The sequence below is a fragment of the Stegodyphus dumicola genome, chromosome 1 (assembly GCF_044657685.1).
Source record: "Stegodyphus dumicola isolate Sdum_Otavi_A_Nest chromosome 1, ASM4465768v1".
Taxonomy (NCBI): domain Eukaryota; kingdom Metazoa; phylum Arthropoda; class Arachnida; order Araneae; family Eresidae; genus Stegodyphus; species Stegodyphus dumicola.
This window is the reverse complement of record NC_140768.1, coordinates 120,547,045-120,563,921: the sequence shown is the minus strand read 5'-3', so window position 1 is coordinate 120,563,921 and position 16,877 is coordinate 120,547,045. Positions and strand designations below refer to the sequence as shown.

General features: G+C 31.0%; 1 protein-coding gene across 2 annotated transcripts in view; it reads right to left on the bottom strand.

Annotated features, from left to right (window-relative positions):
• Positions 1–767: 767 nt before the first annotated feature.
• Positions 768–16,877, bottom strand: part of xit (ALG6/ALG8 family glucosyltransferase xit) — a 54,251-nt gene continuing 38,141 nt past the window's right edge. For both annotated transcript variants that reach the window (XM_035360208.2, XM_035360207.2), the window contains exons 10-12: positions 7,818–7,915; positions 7,415–7,487; positions 768–1,161 (exon numbers count right to left, since the gene is read on the bottom strand). In XM_035360208.2, coding sequence (XP_035216099.2) covers positions 921–1,161; positions 7,415–7,487; positions 7,818–7,915 — 412 coding nt within the window. In that variant the 3' untranslated portion in view covers positions 768–920. The remainder of the gene's footprint in view (positions 1,162–7,414; positions 7,488–7,817; positions 7,916–16,877) is intronic.

Genomic DNA, 16,877 nt, shown 5'->3' with positions numbered 1-16,877 from the left:
ATTCATGGTAATTTCATCCGTAATTTATAATTTGGTCCATAATCCATAACTGGTTTGGCAATTGGTATGTCATTCTAAAATATCAATAGTTCTAATATATCTGATATTTAAATGTAACATATAGCTCTAAGTCTAATAATGTTCATATCATATCCTTTTACATAGTTAAAATTTTGTGTTATGTAATTGCAATTATACACTATGCCCCCCTAAAGAAAGGAACAGCTCTACATCTCTCGTTCTACTGCGCCAACTGACGAAATTGGCATTATTCTAACTAGAATATATGGCATTATTCTAACATAGGTATTTTGACACAAAATAGGACTTTTTTTGAAATAACATATTAATTTTTTTCATATTTCGATTCGACGACTCAAACTATGCCTAAATATTAAATTGCAAAATTTCTAGTGAGAAATTTAAAAATTTATCTTGGTGCATTTTTTTTTTTTTTTTCCAGTTTGCGCTAAGAACAATTCAATTGGTCGAATTCTTAATTTATAGTAACCTACCTACTTTCCTTTTTTTTTTCATTGATGCACAAGAGGAAAAAAGGTCCATCGTTCATTCTTTCAAATAATTTTAACTACGTGCGTAAGCCACATTTTCGTTGCTATCGCTTATATTAAATACGCCAAATTTCAAAACGCGCCAAAACGTACATTCATGTATTTCTTAGGAAATTTTGAATAAAAAACTCTAATTCTACTCAGCATATATATGCCATTTATGATATAAGAAGAAAAAATTCAGAACAGATGAAATACAAACTAATTTTCTTTATTCAGGCAGTATTATGACTATGTAATACAAAAGCATATTTTAATACAATTAACTAACAAATACAATACGTTCTTTCAACCTAAGAGGCACAGACAACAATAATACTTTACTCCATACAGTAAGGCATTTTAAAACTACTTTTTCCTTTTCTTCCGTGTTATGTCAGAATCAGTGCTATTTAGGGTCAGATAGCAATATTTTATCCATGCATATAATATACCAAATGCACAGTATGTAGAGGTTAACATCAGTGGAAGAAATGGTAACTTTTTCTCTATGCCAAGAATTTCAGCAAAGATGCTGTGAAACAGTTGCAAAACAATCAGACTGCAGAAGTATAATTTCTCCAGACTGGTGATCAGTGATGATTTCAATCTAAAAGATAATAACTGTAATCAAACTAATAGTATAATTATAATCATAATAAACATATTTATTACACTGATGTTAACTTCTTTCTATATATATTTTTTAAGAATTTCTACATCTACAAGTTATATAAGTTCAGTTGAGGAAATTAAAATTGTAATATGTTATTCAACACACAGTTCTTAAACATCAAAATAAATATAAATAAAAACCGAATACAAATTTGCTTTTCAATTAGATAAATAGCTACTGCATATTCTATTTTTTATTTAAAAAATATATTAAACGCACTTAAGTTATGCAAAAAGGTGGTCATCAAATTATTAAGGCTAACAAAATAAATATTATTATACTGGAGCCCTGTCAAAAAGCTTTTAAACAGCCAGATAAACAGGAACCTCTTAAGTAAGACGACTTATTAACTGAAAAAAGCATATTAGACAATAACTGGTGCATTTAGCATATGGAAATTTTAAAAAATGTCTAATTTAAACACAAATGTTTTAATAGATTCATTGCAAGGAGGCAGAAAAGGAATTCAGAGCTTAATGTTAATGAATTTTTCTCTCTTTTTGGCTACACAGATAATGATTCACTTTCTCTGTGGTTTCAAAGTTTCAGGAACACTGTCAATAAATGTTCAAAATATGGAAATAGCAATACGATCTTTATTAAAAAAAAACACTGCACTGTATTCCTCCTTCATGACATGCGTTACTTTCCCTGACAAACTGTTCAATATTTTGCATTAAACATACTTAACACGATTAACATTTAAAAAAAAAAACTTCAAACTTTTCCCTCTCCAAAGATCACTTCCCACAAACAAATCTAAGAAATCCAGCCTAAATCAATCATGAAAAATAACACACCTATCAATACAGAACCAACTGGCTTTCAATATGATACACAACAATCACAGTAATAAACAATACCCAGTATTCAAGATAAAATTTTGAATTTATGTATTCATTTCACAATGTTAGACTTAATTGTATGCCCATTATGAGCACACAAATAGTACTTGATCCAATTACTGCATAATATAATGTTTTCTGTAAAAAGACCTTAACAGCAACACAATTCAAAATTCAGATTGCAAATGAAATATAAAGAGTCCGACTAAAAGTTTGAGCAAGAAGCAGAATCTGCCAAAGACTGTTTTATATATGGGGCATTGTATTTCATGCATGCATTTCAAAATAAGCTATTTAAAGCAAAAAGTTGCATGTGAATACATGCATGTTGCTCAAGAAATAAATATCCTTTACTTAATTCCTTAACACTTTCCTGTACATTAGAAATGGGCAATAAAATATTTTGTGTCAATTAACAACTTACAAACCAATAACAGCATTGAAAGGCAACATACAATATTTTACATTAAGGTACAATACATTTATTAAAGAAATTAATGCTTTTACTTCTAGCTGATTTTAATTCATTATTTAATATTAGAATTTAATTCATTTGAATTGTGTTGCTGTTAAGGTCTTTTTACAGAAAACATTATATTATGCAATAATTGGATCAAGTACTATTTGTGTGCTCATAATGGTCATACTATTAAGTCTAACATTGTGAAATGAATACATAAATTCAAAATTTTAGCTTGAGTACTGTGTATTGTTTATTACTGTGAGCTTCCTTAACAAAATGCATTACAACTCACTACAGTGACAACTATTTTCTAGGGTGGAGGATCTATTAGCTGGCAGATATACACAGATTGTCCTGACTGATTTTAATAGTTAATTACTCGGAGTAACCAGTACATCACAATCTAGGCTGTATCAGCTATATCAACTGAAAACTGCATTAAGTCTCTTGAAACTTTCATCTTCGTGGCATGCCGGCATGACTGGCAACATCATGCTATTAATCAATAAAGATCAGCAATCTAAATCTAAAAGACTTTTCAACTTCAAAGATGAAACTTTTATCTATATACTTCTGAAAACATTTACTAATAGTATCTTCTTGGTACTATTAGTAAATTATTTAATGGAAAAAACGCAATAAAGAGTAAATTTCAAATCCAGGAAAAGTTAGTGTAGAATTAACTGAATTTGATTTTGAAACTTTAAAAATTAAGAGATCTTGGAAAGGAAAACTACTTATGTGGAAACTTCTCATTCAAATTCTACTGTATACTACTTATGAAAAATGTATTGCAGCATAACTGATGTAGTTAAGAATATATGAAATGTATGTAATTATCAACTGGATTTAAGTTAATTTCACGTTTTTCATTTGAGAAGGAACAAATCAAAATTTTTAAAAAGAAATAAAGATTTAGTTACACTGAATGAGAAAACAGTGATAAATTAAATATCTAGTGTGTTTATTACTTTTTATTTACTTATTCAATAAGTTTACATATGAAATTCAAGACAATAAGAATGGATTATTATGTACATCAAATGGTACAACACGCAGAACATCTCAGTTACCTACCATGTTCCCTGAGAAAAAGCAGAAAGCATAGATACAATAATCAAAAAGCAAAGTGAACCACCATATAGGGCTGAGGACAAAATGGGACAAAATACCATAACATTTTTAAAATTTCATAACAAAGAAAAACGTAGAATACTGAAGTATAGTTTGCACTATTTTACAATTACAAAATATAATTGAAAAAAATTAATTGCAAAAATTAGTACAGAAGACTTGAAAGGCCTAGAAAAACAGTTTTGCAAATACTTAATATAGCATTTTGGATTCAAAAACTTTTGATTGACATTAATGAGATTAATCATCTGCCACATAAAGCCCAAGTAGAATTTATTGAGCTGTTGAATTTATTGAGCAGTTAAATTTATTGAGCTGTGTCAAATACTCATACCTGCCAACTTTTACGAATTTTTCGTAATTTTTACGAACATGCGTTTGTTTTTACGATTTTACGATCATAATCCATTTTTTACGATTTTTTTCCTTTTTCAAGTGTTTTTAGTGATTTTTGTCGAAATTTTAGACTTTTTCGCCAATTCAGCGATTTTCGCCAATTGCATCGTGTTTTACCGCCAACTACCGACTACTTCGAATCCAGTAACCTGCGGTTTCTCCCAACTCGCCGCTTAACCAGCCAATCCAATGCGCTGAACTTGTTTCCTCAAAGGTCAACTTTGTTAAAGAAGTTGAAGGGAAGAAGAAACAGTCTTCTATTAGCCGGGAGGAAAGGATTTTTCTATCTTCTTTCTTCGGATTTGAACAAAGCATATTGTAGTTTTGTGTTAAGTACCATTAAGATTTTTGAAAGTGTAAATACCCTTCTACAATCAATCTTCTACAATTCTCCCCTGCTTATCCAAATTCTTAATGATCTTTTGAAAGAACTTTATACTAAGTTTGTAAAACCGTCCATTGTGAAAAACAGTGTGTTGATTTGTGTTGCCTATAATAGTTTGGCAAATCAAAAGGATGAAAATGATCTTATAATTGGAAATCAAACCAGGGAACTTGTAAATTCTTTGAAAGACCATGAGAAAAAAGAATTTTTTCAATGTGTTAGAAAGTACTTTTCCTCAGCCATTGTAAGGAAGTTTCCTTTGCAAAATGAAGTTCTTTTAAATGCTGAAGTGGCAAATTTGAAACAAATTGAAAATTCATCTTTTGAAAAGATTCGTTTTTTTATTGATAAATTATCATTTTTGTTAGCAATTAAAGAAAATGAATGCCATAATGATGCTTTAGATGAACTACAGAACCAATTTTCTGCTGCACAGTTTGAAGACTGCCAGTTCTAGAGAAGTTAACTTGATGTCCTCGTAGGTACCTTAAAAAGAATAAAAAGAGCTGATGGAACACCAAAATATGATAGACTAGCAAGAGTTTTATGTGCTATTCTCGTAATTCCACACAGTAATGCTGAGTGCTAGAGAGTCTTCAGTGTTGTGAAGAAAAACAAAACTATGTTTCGTTCTTCAATTTCACCAAAAGCTCTAGAAAACATTTTAATTGCTAAATGTTATGAGGAAACTAATTGTTATGACAGGAAATTTTCCAAAGAATTTTTGGCTAAAGCCAAAAAATGCACTCTAAATTCATTGCAATAATTTTTTTGTGTAACATTAAGTTCTTGTTTTATGTTTGCTAATAAATTTTTTAGTTACTACTTAATTGAGATTTACTAATGTAAGTGCAATTTTCTTTTTTCTATTTGTATAAATTGTTATTTTTTTAATATCAAAGTATGATATTAATTCTTCGTGTTCTTCTGAATTTTGGAGAAATCTTCTGAATTTGGGGGAGAAACTTCTGAATTTTTATCTTTAGAGGTTGGCAGGTATGAATACTGCTAATTTGTTAGGCAGCAAAAAGATGATTTTCTTTCATTAATTCATATAATACTTGAAATAAATCCTAAAACTACTTCTTTTCAAAAATATATATTGTTTACCAAAGAAATGAATTATTTATGGGAGAATATTTATATTTTTATCTTGATTTCATATTTAATATCTGGGTCATGGGAAAATTTCAGTGATAAGAAAGAGTCATGCATAAAAAAAGTTATAGAAGCACTGGTCTAATACTACAAGATGTGTTCGAAAAGTTCGGTGATTTGTCTCATAATTAAAAAACCGCGCTGGTTAGGATCTTGCACTCACACAGACGCAGTGAGAGAATGTCATTTAAAGCCATCTAATGGCCATTTTATGACAGATAAGAGGAAGCGCACGCTATGAGCAGTTTAACACAGTTAGTGTGAGAAAGATTGTCAGTGTGACATGGAGCAATGCATAAAGTTTTGCTTCAATTTAGGCAAAACGGCGAAGGAGACACATGACATGTTAGTGAAAGTTTACGGTCAGGAAATCTGCTCCATGACAACGCCCGGCTGCATACTGCGTTCCGTGTAACCCAATTCCTCGACAGGCACCAGGTTCCAGTTTTGGATCACCCTCCATATTCTCCAGATCTGTCTCCTGCGGACTTCTTCCTGTTTCCCCGCCTCAAAGGAGTTCTGAAAGGCCAACATTTTTCCAACATTACTGAGATCCAACAACGTGTGACAACGGTGCTTCGAGCCATACCGAAAGAAGCATTTGCAGACAGTTTCCAACAATTGTACTCCTGATGTCAAAAGTGTATTGTTGCTAATGGCGAATACTTTGAAGGCCAGTAAAGCTATTTTGCTTGTTTCTCTTGTTTCCTTTTTTTTATGGTAAAATTTACTGAACTTTTCGAACATACCTTGTATAAATACGCTTGCAGTTTTCCCAACCCCGGAAAATTCATATATTATATCTTATATAAGCTGCATACATATACCACTTCTCCTCTTAATATATGTTAATATTATGTTATAACACCTGACAGGTTAACTTTTGCGGCAATCAAACATTAAAAAAATTTTCCATTGTAAATTAATGGTACGGGTATTTTTTTTAAACCATTTCAGTTTATGAAATGTGTATTACAAATACTTTACTGGGGAAATCTACAAATACATATTATATATAAACTTATCTAGTTTATTATTTTATTTATTTTAATGGGTTATTTTCTATTTTGCAGTCATACATGAATTTTTGCAAATCAAATATGAATCATGTGACATTTAAGTTTTCTAATAAATGATTTGTGACCAGATCAACAAACATATCAAAAGAGAAGTGATTGCAATAATCAAACGAAATGTACATTTTCATTACTTTTGCCTTAAATTTACAGCCTCTTTTTAAGAGTAATTAACCTTCAAAATTAATAAATAGTTTCCTTTTATGAAAATTTTTCAGTCACAAAAATACCATCACAGCCTGACTGATTTTCACAACAAACCTGCCTCAGCAACAGTTGTCATTAAGCATTAAAGCAGCATTTCTAATAATTTAATTATCTTGCAAAAATAGTTCTCCTATCTAAAGTTTTCCATAATACTCCTGGGGAAAAAAAAGGTTTAAAAATATTATACGTGGTCTTCCATTACTTTAATAATATTGCAAATGCTTACTTGTATTAGAAAAAACTTTGTGCAGAAATGTGTTTGAAAGCTGCATTGTATAATGTAAGTGACAAAAGTCAATTACATTAAGTCATTTAACAAGAGACGATTTATTCCAAGTTAAGATGACCAGAGAGTGAGTAAATTCAAGGCTAAAATTTTCAGTGTTTTCTTGAATATTTAATATGAGTTTCGGAATAATTTCCTTGAGAAATTTCTCTATGAAGTGAGACAATATATAATATTTATACAAAATTTAATCATTAACCTATTTTGTATTTATACTTTAAAATTAGTTATACTTACTGATGCAGTTCATTAAGAGAGGAGAACATGTACACTGCATGAAGTAATAACAGCAAAATTTTCAACAGGGTCTCTGAAACAATAACAAAAAAAGTTATATGGATATTATGAAATGAAGAAATTTATACTACTGTAGTTTTTTAGCCTTAAGTTACAACAATTTTCATGTAACAGATTTCACAAGATAAAACTATTACTAATTCTAGTTATGATGGTCAATATTTTTTTTTTTTTACTTTCACGTGGATAAATATTTTGGAGATTAACTTCGGATTTAAAATAACAAGAAGTTATTTTCAGATATTTAATAAAATGCTAAATATATATGAATTAGATGGGAAAAAAAAATACTCACTGAACTTTAAAAAAAAAAAAAAGAGTCATTTTTAAATAACTGACATACCTCCTTCTTTATGTAGAAGAGGAAAAAGAGAAAAATGTCCAACAACTGAGAGGAAAGCAAATATTTGTGCTTCTTCTTTATAAAAAACTGAAGTAATCCTATGGATAAAAAATAAATAAATACAACAAATTATCTAACATAGCATGATATGACTTACACAAATATGTTATATCTTTTTCTACACTAGAAAAAAAAATCCCTTAAAATTACTTTCAACTCTTAGGCAAACACTACATAAACATTATTATTAACTACAATTCAGTACTAATATTCCCACTCTATTAACATAAAAATTTTTGTATATACTCTTTAAAATAAAGAAATTTTTCTTAAACCAATTCACAAATCCATTCAGCTCAGTGCAATCCAATGATGCAGGTAAATGAAATTCTACCTTAGTTTAATTTTTTTTTTTTTTTTTAACTATTTCTATTACTCAAGTACTATAATTTCCGGTGTACAATGCACATCTATAATTTTAAGCTACATTTTTTTAATTTTTAGGTATATTTTCCATATAACGTGCACACAATTCTTCACGAAGAAACCTAAAAGATACATATGCAATGTTTTTATCTTTTGAGGTCACTTATTCGAAGATTTGTTCTAGCCTTTCGAACAATGGTATACAGAACTGACAAGCGATAAGAGGAACAATATGTGTGTGGGTTAAATGCTTGAGGGAGTAAATATTCCTGCAAAGAAGGTGGATTGTACTCAATGCAGACATCCAAAAGAATGCTACTGTAGGGTTTCGAGAAAAGGAGGATATAATTTAGAGTAAGAATGCACTTCCAACCTGAATGAATTCATGGAATTAGGAGTTACATGTTTTCTCTTTCTGTAGTTATTTGAAGCTATGATTTTGAAGTGGAAATTGAAGCTTTACTAAATCGCATTTGCTTTAGTTGAAATATAGTTGACATAGTGTTCTTTTTAATAGTAAATTTGGCTCCCACAAAAAGAAACAAACACAGTCTGGTTTTAAATGTAAAGCCATTCATTTTGCAAAAGAAAATGGAAATTGTGCTGCAGCAAAAATGTTCGGTATTGGTGAAAGCTTTACACGTGAGTGGAATAAAAATGAAATCAGAATAGTTAATATGTCAAAGAATAAATGTATTTTACATAACAAAATGGCCTTTCATAAAAGAAAGTGTAGCGAGCTGGGTCCTAGATAATTTCCAGAATGGATTCATTGCAACAAGAAACAATATTCATTTATTTACCTTAAAGTGGGCCAAAAAGAATGCAAATAAAAATGAAAGCTTTAAAGCAACTTTGAGTTGGTGAAGTAGGTTTGTGACATGGAATAAATTTAGCTCTATAAGAAAAAAATAAAAGTTACATAAAGGTTTCCGAAAGATTTGGATAACAAATTAATTAGTTTCCAGAAGTATGTTATTGACCTATGAAGACAAAAAAAGTACTTACTGTCGCATATTGGAAATATGAACGAAGCTTCAGTAACGTCTGATATGATAGGAAATAAAACAATTGATGAGAAATGAACAAAAACAGTTCACATAAAAACAACAGACCACGAAAGATCTCACTTCACCACAGTGCATTCCTGCTTAGTGGATAGTTCAAAATTAAAACCCACGGTTATTTTTAAAAGAAAGACGATACCAAAATTTAATTTGCCAAATGGTGTTTTTATTCATGTTCAGGAGAAAGGATGGACAGATGAAAATGGTGTGAAACTGTAGATAAGAAATGTTTGGCAAAAGGATGCTTTTCCCTTAAAAGAATCCAGAAAGTCTTTTAGTCTGATCTCATCTAATGGATAATACAATGAAATTATTGTAAAAGTGTAATACAGACATGGCAGTTACTCCAGGCGAATTAAAGCCTTTAGATGCGAGTATCAATAAACCATTCAAAGAAAATTAAAAACAATAGTGCAATATGTGAATGTTAGAAGTTAAAGAAACATTTACAAAAGGAACCCAAATGCATCACACCAATTTAGAAATAGTGTGTGAGGGGATAATAAAGGCACTGAATGAAATTAAACCTTTTGAGCATTAATGATACGAAAACGAACTTTAGAGCATTAATGATACGAAAACAAACTTTTGAGCATTAATAATATGAAAGACATTAATGTGCACATTAAAGTAAATCAGTAAATCAGTAATACAAATCAGCAAGTCTTTGACATAAATCATTTAAAAAGTGCAGAATATCTATCAATCTAGATGGAACAGAAGATGATTATCTATTTATGGATCAGAGTAGCAATGATTGTGAAGATAAAACAAAATTCGATGATGTGCTTAAGATAAAACAGAAGATAAATTTGATGAACTTTTCATGTTATCCAATAATAAACATTTTTTAAGTTCGTAAGGTATATAATTTTTTTCTTATTAACAGCACTTACGTACATATAGATTTTTTTTTTAATTGCTCATTCCTTATTTTTAAATCTACCATTTTAATACACGGCATATAACGTGCGCCCACAAATTTCAATCTTATTTTTGTATTGAAAGTGCATACTACATGCTGGAACATATGGTAAGCCTAACTCTTTCTCAATTTAGATCACATGTAATGATTTACCTTAAAACTCATTTTAGTCTGTGCCAAAATATCATCATAAATATACCTACAATTTTCTTTTCAATCAGAAGTCTCTAAACACTAACTACAAGACAACTAAAGATAAATTTGCATTGAATATTTGGTAACCATTTTATTCATGTTTTTTAAGTGTCAAAATGATATATTGCTGAACTTTTTATAAATTAGATTATTTGTGTGCATGAGCAAAACCTGCAAATACCAACACTGTGGTATGGGAAACCTGCAAAGATTATTTAACCTTACCTGCATATGTTACCGCTAAAGTGCGGAAATCAGTTATTCTGCAGATTAACTAAGGCGATTCGTTAAAATGCAGAAAATTGTTTCATTTCACAAATTACCTAAATAATTTCCACGTTACCTACTAGACACTTGTTAAAGTGAAAATAACACCTTTGCTGGAACAACAGCAACATTTCTGTATGCTTAAAACAGCGGCCACTTATACTTTTTAATTGTTGATCGGGCAGGATTTCAGAAAATGTTACTGCAAATCTAAATGTACCACAAATACGTGTGCGTGTCGCAAAATCCAACCGCTATGTAATTCAAAGTGTCACCAATCTTTAGAGTGCACTAATAATTGAGCATAATTTTATCCTATGTTTTGCCAAATTCATTTCCTTAATTGTAATAATATTTTAAACCGTTTTATTCTTTTCATTATAGTTTTCAATTGATTAATGATTGATTCTATCAACTAATTTATTGATTGTATTAACTTGATTTTTTAGATATTGAAAAATAAATAAATAACATTATGTTAATTTAAGCGTACAGAAATGTTGCTGTTGTTCCAGCAAAGATCTTATTTTCAGTTTAACATTTGACTAGTAAGCAATATACGAATTAGTGAATACCTAGTAGATAATGTACAAAGTGGAGGGAGAGAGAAAGCAAATGAGAGAAACGAACTTTTGAGCATTAATGATACGAAAGACATTAATGCACATTACCTCAGTAAAATGCGGGAAAACTCTTGATTCCAAACTTTAATGAAGCAAATCAGTTAATCTGCAGATTAGCTACGTAATGTGCACATTAACGACTGTCACACTTGAGCAGTAACACATACATTCCTTTCTGGCCTGTGTCATATGGGAACTAAGCAGCAAAAACTCAAGAGGATATTTCATCTAAAATCTTAAAATGTGTAATGACTGTTTTCCAGAATAAGTATTAATTATAAAAAAGAAATGAAGAATCAAAGTAGATTCTACTACTGGAATAAATCTACATAAATTTCATATCCAAGAACAATTTAAACTATTGAGTTGCAAATAAGGAATAGGTTACTCAATGTTACAAATAAGGAATAGTTTACCACAGTAAATTAATTCGTTGTCCTTACTTTTTTTACAAATAGAAAGGCATCAATATGATAATAAGCAATATTTATTTCAACCACTGAAAAGAACTTTCCATTCACATCACTTAATCAGAAGATGCTGATTTATTCAATCTCATAGGCAATTAAGTTGCAGCATCAATATAATTAAGTTATATAAATTCGAAATTTTCAGTATATATTCTACAACATTTGTGACACCATATGAAAATTTAAAACAACTTTTTAATTTTAAGTTCAATTTTTATTCTTATGATTTTATGGACACTATTATTTTATCTGAGAGATCTGGAAATGCAGTACTTGCTCTAGAAATTCAGCTTGATAAATATACACAACATTAAAAAATATAACAAAATACACTGATTTTGTAAAGACGTTAGGTATTTTGGAAGCAGGAGAGATGAAAAATGAGCAACAGCCTTGCCGGGAATCGAACCATGGACCTCTGGAATACGCACACAGCGTACTGATCACTACACTACGAAGGCAGGAGAAATATCTTATATACTCCGCCTTATAAAGGGCAATTGGGGTTAATGGGACCCAGTTGCCAAATCCTGGGTGTGGAGAATCATCATCCATCACTCTTTTAGTTCGGGCGCCACTGTAGACACATTAGGTATTTTGGAAGCAGGAGAGATGAAAAATCAGCAACGCCCTCGCCGGGAATCGAACCACGGATAGCATACAAAATTTCAACTCCATAATGTTAATTGAATTTTGTATATATTTAATGACAACACTTTAATAATATACTTGACTTCTTCTTTTATAATTAAAAACCGTGGTTTGATCCAAATGAAATTCCTACATTTTCCCTGGTTTTCCAGAATTTGTACATTTTACAAAATTCTTATATATAGTTTTTTTTTTTTTTTAATTGGATTTATTACCTATCAAATTTTTAACACCACCTTAATGAAGATAAATTTCTAAGCATTTTTTCCAAAATTTTAGAGATTTTTACCGTGAAAATCTGAAGATAAGATATACTTGAATTTATATATTGGTGGGTTTTGAAATTTGACATCTTTTTTATAAGTAAATGTGGTTTACACATTTTGCTGCACTCTTCAGTTAATTGCCACAGTTATATTTAATATTAAATTTCTAAGCAAAATTTTACTAAGAATTTTTCTTGTGGAATGTATTCTCATTTTTACTAATGATACATAATAAATATTTATTAGTTTATTATTTACAGCTATCTAAAAACCCGGCATACACAAGAACTTATAGATATTCTGAAAAATGTAACTTTTTAAATATTGGTGTCAGTTCCTGAATTAATAGTCTAGTAAGAATGTCAAAATATGCATACAGATTGAAGCATTTAATTGAAGTGCAAGTAAAAGTCAGAAATCGGAATAGATTTATACAGCTAGATCCAAACAAATACAGCAATGGAATTATCCAAAAAATTAAGATACATCATTACATGTATACAGACATTTACTTAATACATTGTTTAATAATATCCAAATCTGAAATATTGTAGAAATTTAAGCTTTGGTCTTCACTCAAAAATTTGCCACTGCTAAATTAAATTAAATTTTTCAGAATTTGTGATTCTGTCTTCTTTTCCAAAATCTGGTCTCAGTATCTTAGTTTAGATTAGGTAGTCAAATATAACAAAGCACATAGGAGAAGGATGCTTTCATTGAGGACTTCCTAATTGTTTGCATTTACATTATACATGTGGAAGTTAATTACTATTATCAAATATAAATTACACTAATTACTACATTACACATGTGGAAAATGCAAGCAGTCTGTTTCCCTAGTTTCAAACCCAGAAGGAATTACCAGTATTCAGTGGTCTTTAACCAAACATCCAATGGTAAGTCTTGCTTAAATTAGGAGCCATGTAATTTGTCTGTAATTTACTAATTGATTTGTAAATAGTTTTTATTTCCAATGGCTAGGCAAAAAATACAAAGAACTAAAATCTTACAAATATAGGAACAAATAATAGAACAAACAATAGAACTAAGAACAAAAAGACCGAAGTCATTGCGCTGTTGCCTCCCATTATCTTGACTCTTTGGTAAGACCACGAAGAGCTCCACATTGAAGCAGGTGGTCCCTGTCCATTTCTTCTCCAGAATTACAAAGTGGGCAAATAGGATCACTTGAAATGCTCATGCGGTGCAGGTGGGCAGCAAGACAATCATGTCCTGTAGACAGACAGAAAGCCACAACTGCACTGCGTCTTGGAACTTTCAGAAATAAGAGAAGGACTTAGCATTCTCCAACTTTTTAACACTGTGCGAGCCTGAAGATCTCATAAGATATTAGACGTAAGTAAACTTTTTAAAAACAGTTTAATCCTCCAATAAGAAATGGCTGTATTAGTATGCAATAGTAAGTTGGCACCTCTTTTTGCAAGCAAGTCCACTTGTTCATTGCCTCAAAGGCCACAGTGACCAGGCACCCACTGGAGAACGATTTGTTAACCCTTTATTTCCCTGTCAAACTGAGACAGTAAAAATGTGTAGCCATTGAATAAAAGGATATCTAGTTGCAATGGTCTCCAAAGCGAGACACTTGGTGCAACATCTCTCTTTCTGTGGATGGTTTCTACTACGTCTAGCCTTACTTTGACATTAATCACCTCCAAGGGGCTTCTAGTTGTCAAGAGAGGTTGTACATTACCAGGAATCTCAAGAGCTTTCATGTCCAGGACTATTTGAAAAAATCATTGGGATTTTAATTTCCCAGGCTTCACTGCGTAGTCCCTCTAGTAGGGGGACTACATAGTGAAGCCTAGGAAATTAAAAGCTCCTCCATCCGCAGTAGCTTTTCGTAGAGAACCAAGGCCCTCATTATCATAACATCCCAGATGAATTTATTTCCTGTCAACAATAACATTGCATCAATAGATGTGGACTTCACAGCTCCTGTAATCAAGCAAAGAGCTTGGTTTTGCATTACTTCAAGTTCAGTAACCACCGATTGTGGGGCAGTGATAAGAGCTTGACAACAATACATCCTTAAAAGCAGGATATAAGTATTAAATGTAACAGACCAAACACACACACCCAAATACATCCTGCTAGATGCTTAAGAATACTAAGTCTATTTGAAACATGTTCGGTAAGCTGCTCAACATGAAGCTTCCAACTTAATTTATTATCAAAAGTCAATCCCAGATAAGTAAAATTGTCCATGTTGGTAATCAAAGTATCTTGGTACTTTAACTCTGGGTGAAAATTTTCAAATGACTGTGAAGCTGTCTTTTCCAAATTTACAGTCAAATTAGTTTCTTCACACCAATTCGAGAGCACCTGCAGGGCCTTATTTAAACGGCTTTCAATAAAGTTTTTTTGCACCATGTTTTGGAGCTTCGGTCCAAATTATCAAATCATCAGCAAATAGTAGGCAATTAATACTAGGTATTGATTTAAGATGCAATGTAGATCTACCTACTCGTGGTTCACCCTGGAAATGCTTTGTGGCTAAATGATCTACAGTTTTGGATTGGATTATTTACTTATGGCAAAGCACACGAAGGCTATCTGCCTAAAGGGAGGGATGCCTTCGTGGAGGACTTTCTAAGGGAAACTGGCTCGTATACACGTTACACATGGGGAAAACCACGAAAACACCCATGCAGCCAGCCCGTTCGCGGGATTCGAACCTCGGACCGAACTACCAGTGTTCAGCGTCTTTACCGCTCGGCCGCTGGTGGGCCGATCTACAGTTTTGACATGCAGCCTTCCTACTCTGTAAATATTTAAAACATTATAATCTCAGGCAGACAAAGCAAGTTTTATTAATGTGTTACGTTGCAATCTACCAAGCTGTAGTGAGAACGAATGTCAATTACATTTGCTATTATTATACTGCTTTAGTGTTATCAGAATTTAGGCTAAAAGATGAGACAATAATTTCCCTGCATTCTGGGAAGATGAAGATTAAAAACAGTTACACTTTTAAATTAGTGACATCAAGTTTACCTTACAATGTGAGGTGCCAAAACAATTCTGCAACTTTAAACATTTGGCTGAGTAGTTGACTTAAAATAGCTAAGAATTAAATTTTTTAATCTTATATTATTCAGCCAGAAACTCCTTTTTCAGATGTGTTGTGTTGCATGATAATGTATATTGAGCTGCTTCTGCCCAAAAATAAGTTTGTGTAGTCAGTCATCTTGCATGCTTTTTAATTCATTTTGCAGTTATTTTCATGCAATGGAAGAGCTAAAAGGAATGTGACATCTACTCTTAGAGCAAAAAGCAGACCTCTACAAGACCTCTCTTTAAATACCTGTCACAACTGCATTCTTAAGAAAGAAAGTTGCATCAGTGTATGCTCTACAATATTTCTATTTCGTTAAATACACTCTGATTACTTAATTGTCATACTGTGAATATACATGAAAACTTTGATTACTCAAACTTCAAGAAGTGGGAATTTTCAATGGAATGATTTTCGGAACTAGGAATTCAATGGTAAGTCAACACGAATATCGAAACATAGCATTAAAACTGATTTTAATTTGAATTTTCGGTATTTGTTTTTTGAAGGGTGTGTCCCTTTTAGCTTATTGCAATTTAACTATATTTGGACTGATTCTTAATTCACTATAAAGCAAAAATTTTATAAACTATATACTTCTTTTGCAGCTCATAGTTTCAAATTAAGTTTCTAACAAATTAAAATAAGCTTTAAGAGTTTGACGTTAGAATTTAAGAGACTGACAGTTTTGGTCATATTGCATCTTTTAGTAAAAATATATGAGCAATTAAAAAGAAAATGTGTCAAATAGTTTTTTTCCCTCATACTATTACAGATAATTTTTAAAATATGCTCTCTAATATGGCAATTACTGGTTTTAAAAATTGTCAGTGTTATATGATTTAGATTACTTGCACCCGATTTTAAAATTAGATCACTAAGTGGGATATAACAAACTTTTCTAGTCAGCATGTTTTTGCTGACTAGAAAAGTTTGGAGATGCTTTTGCAAATGGGTTTGGGAGATCACTCTATCATTTAGCAAACAGGTTATTGATCAACTAATGAAAAAGCCTTAGATAAATATTTTCTTTATCCAACCCCTGTAGACTCCAAAAGGCATAATCAAAATTTCTTTCTTCTCTCTTATTTTTT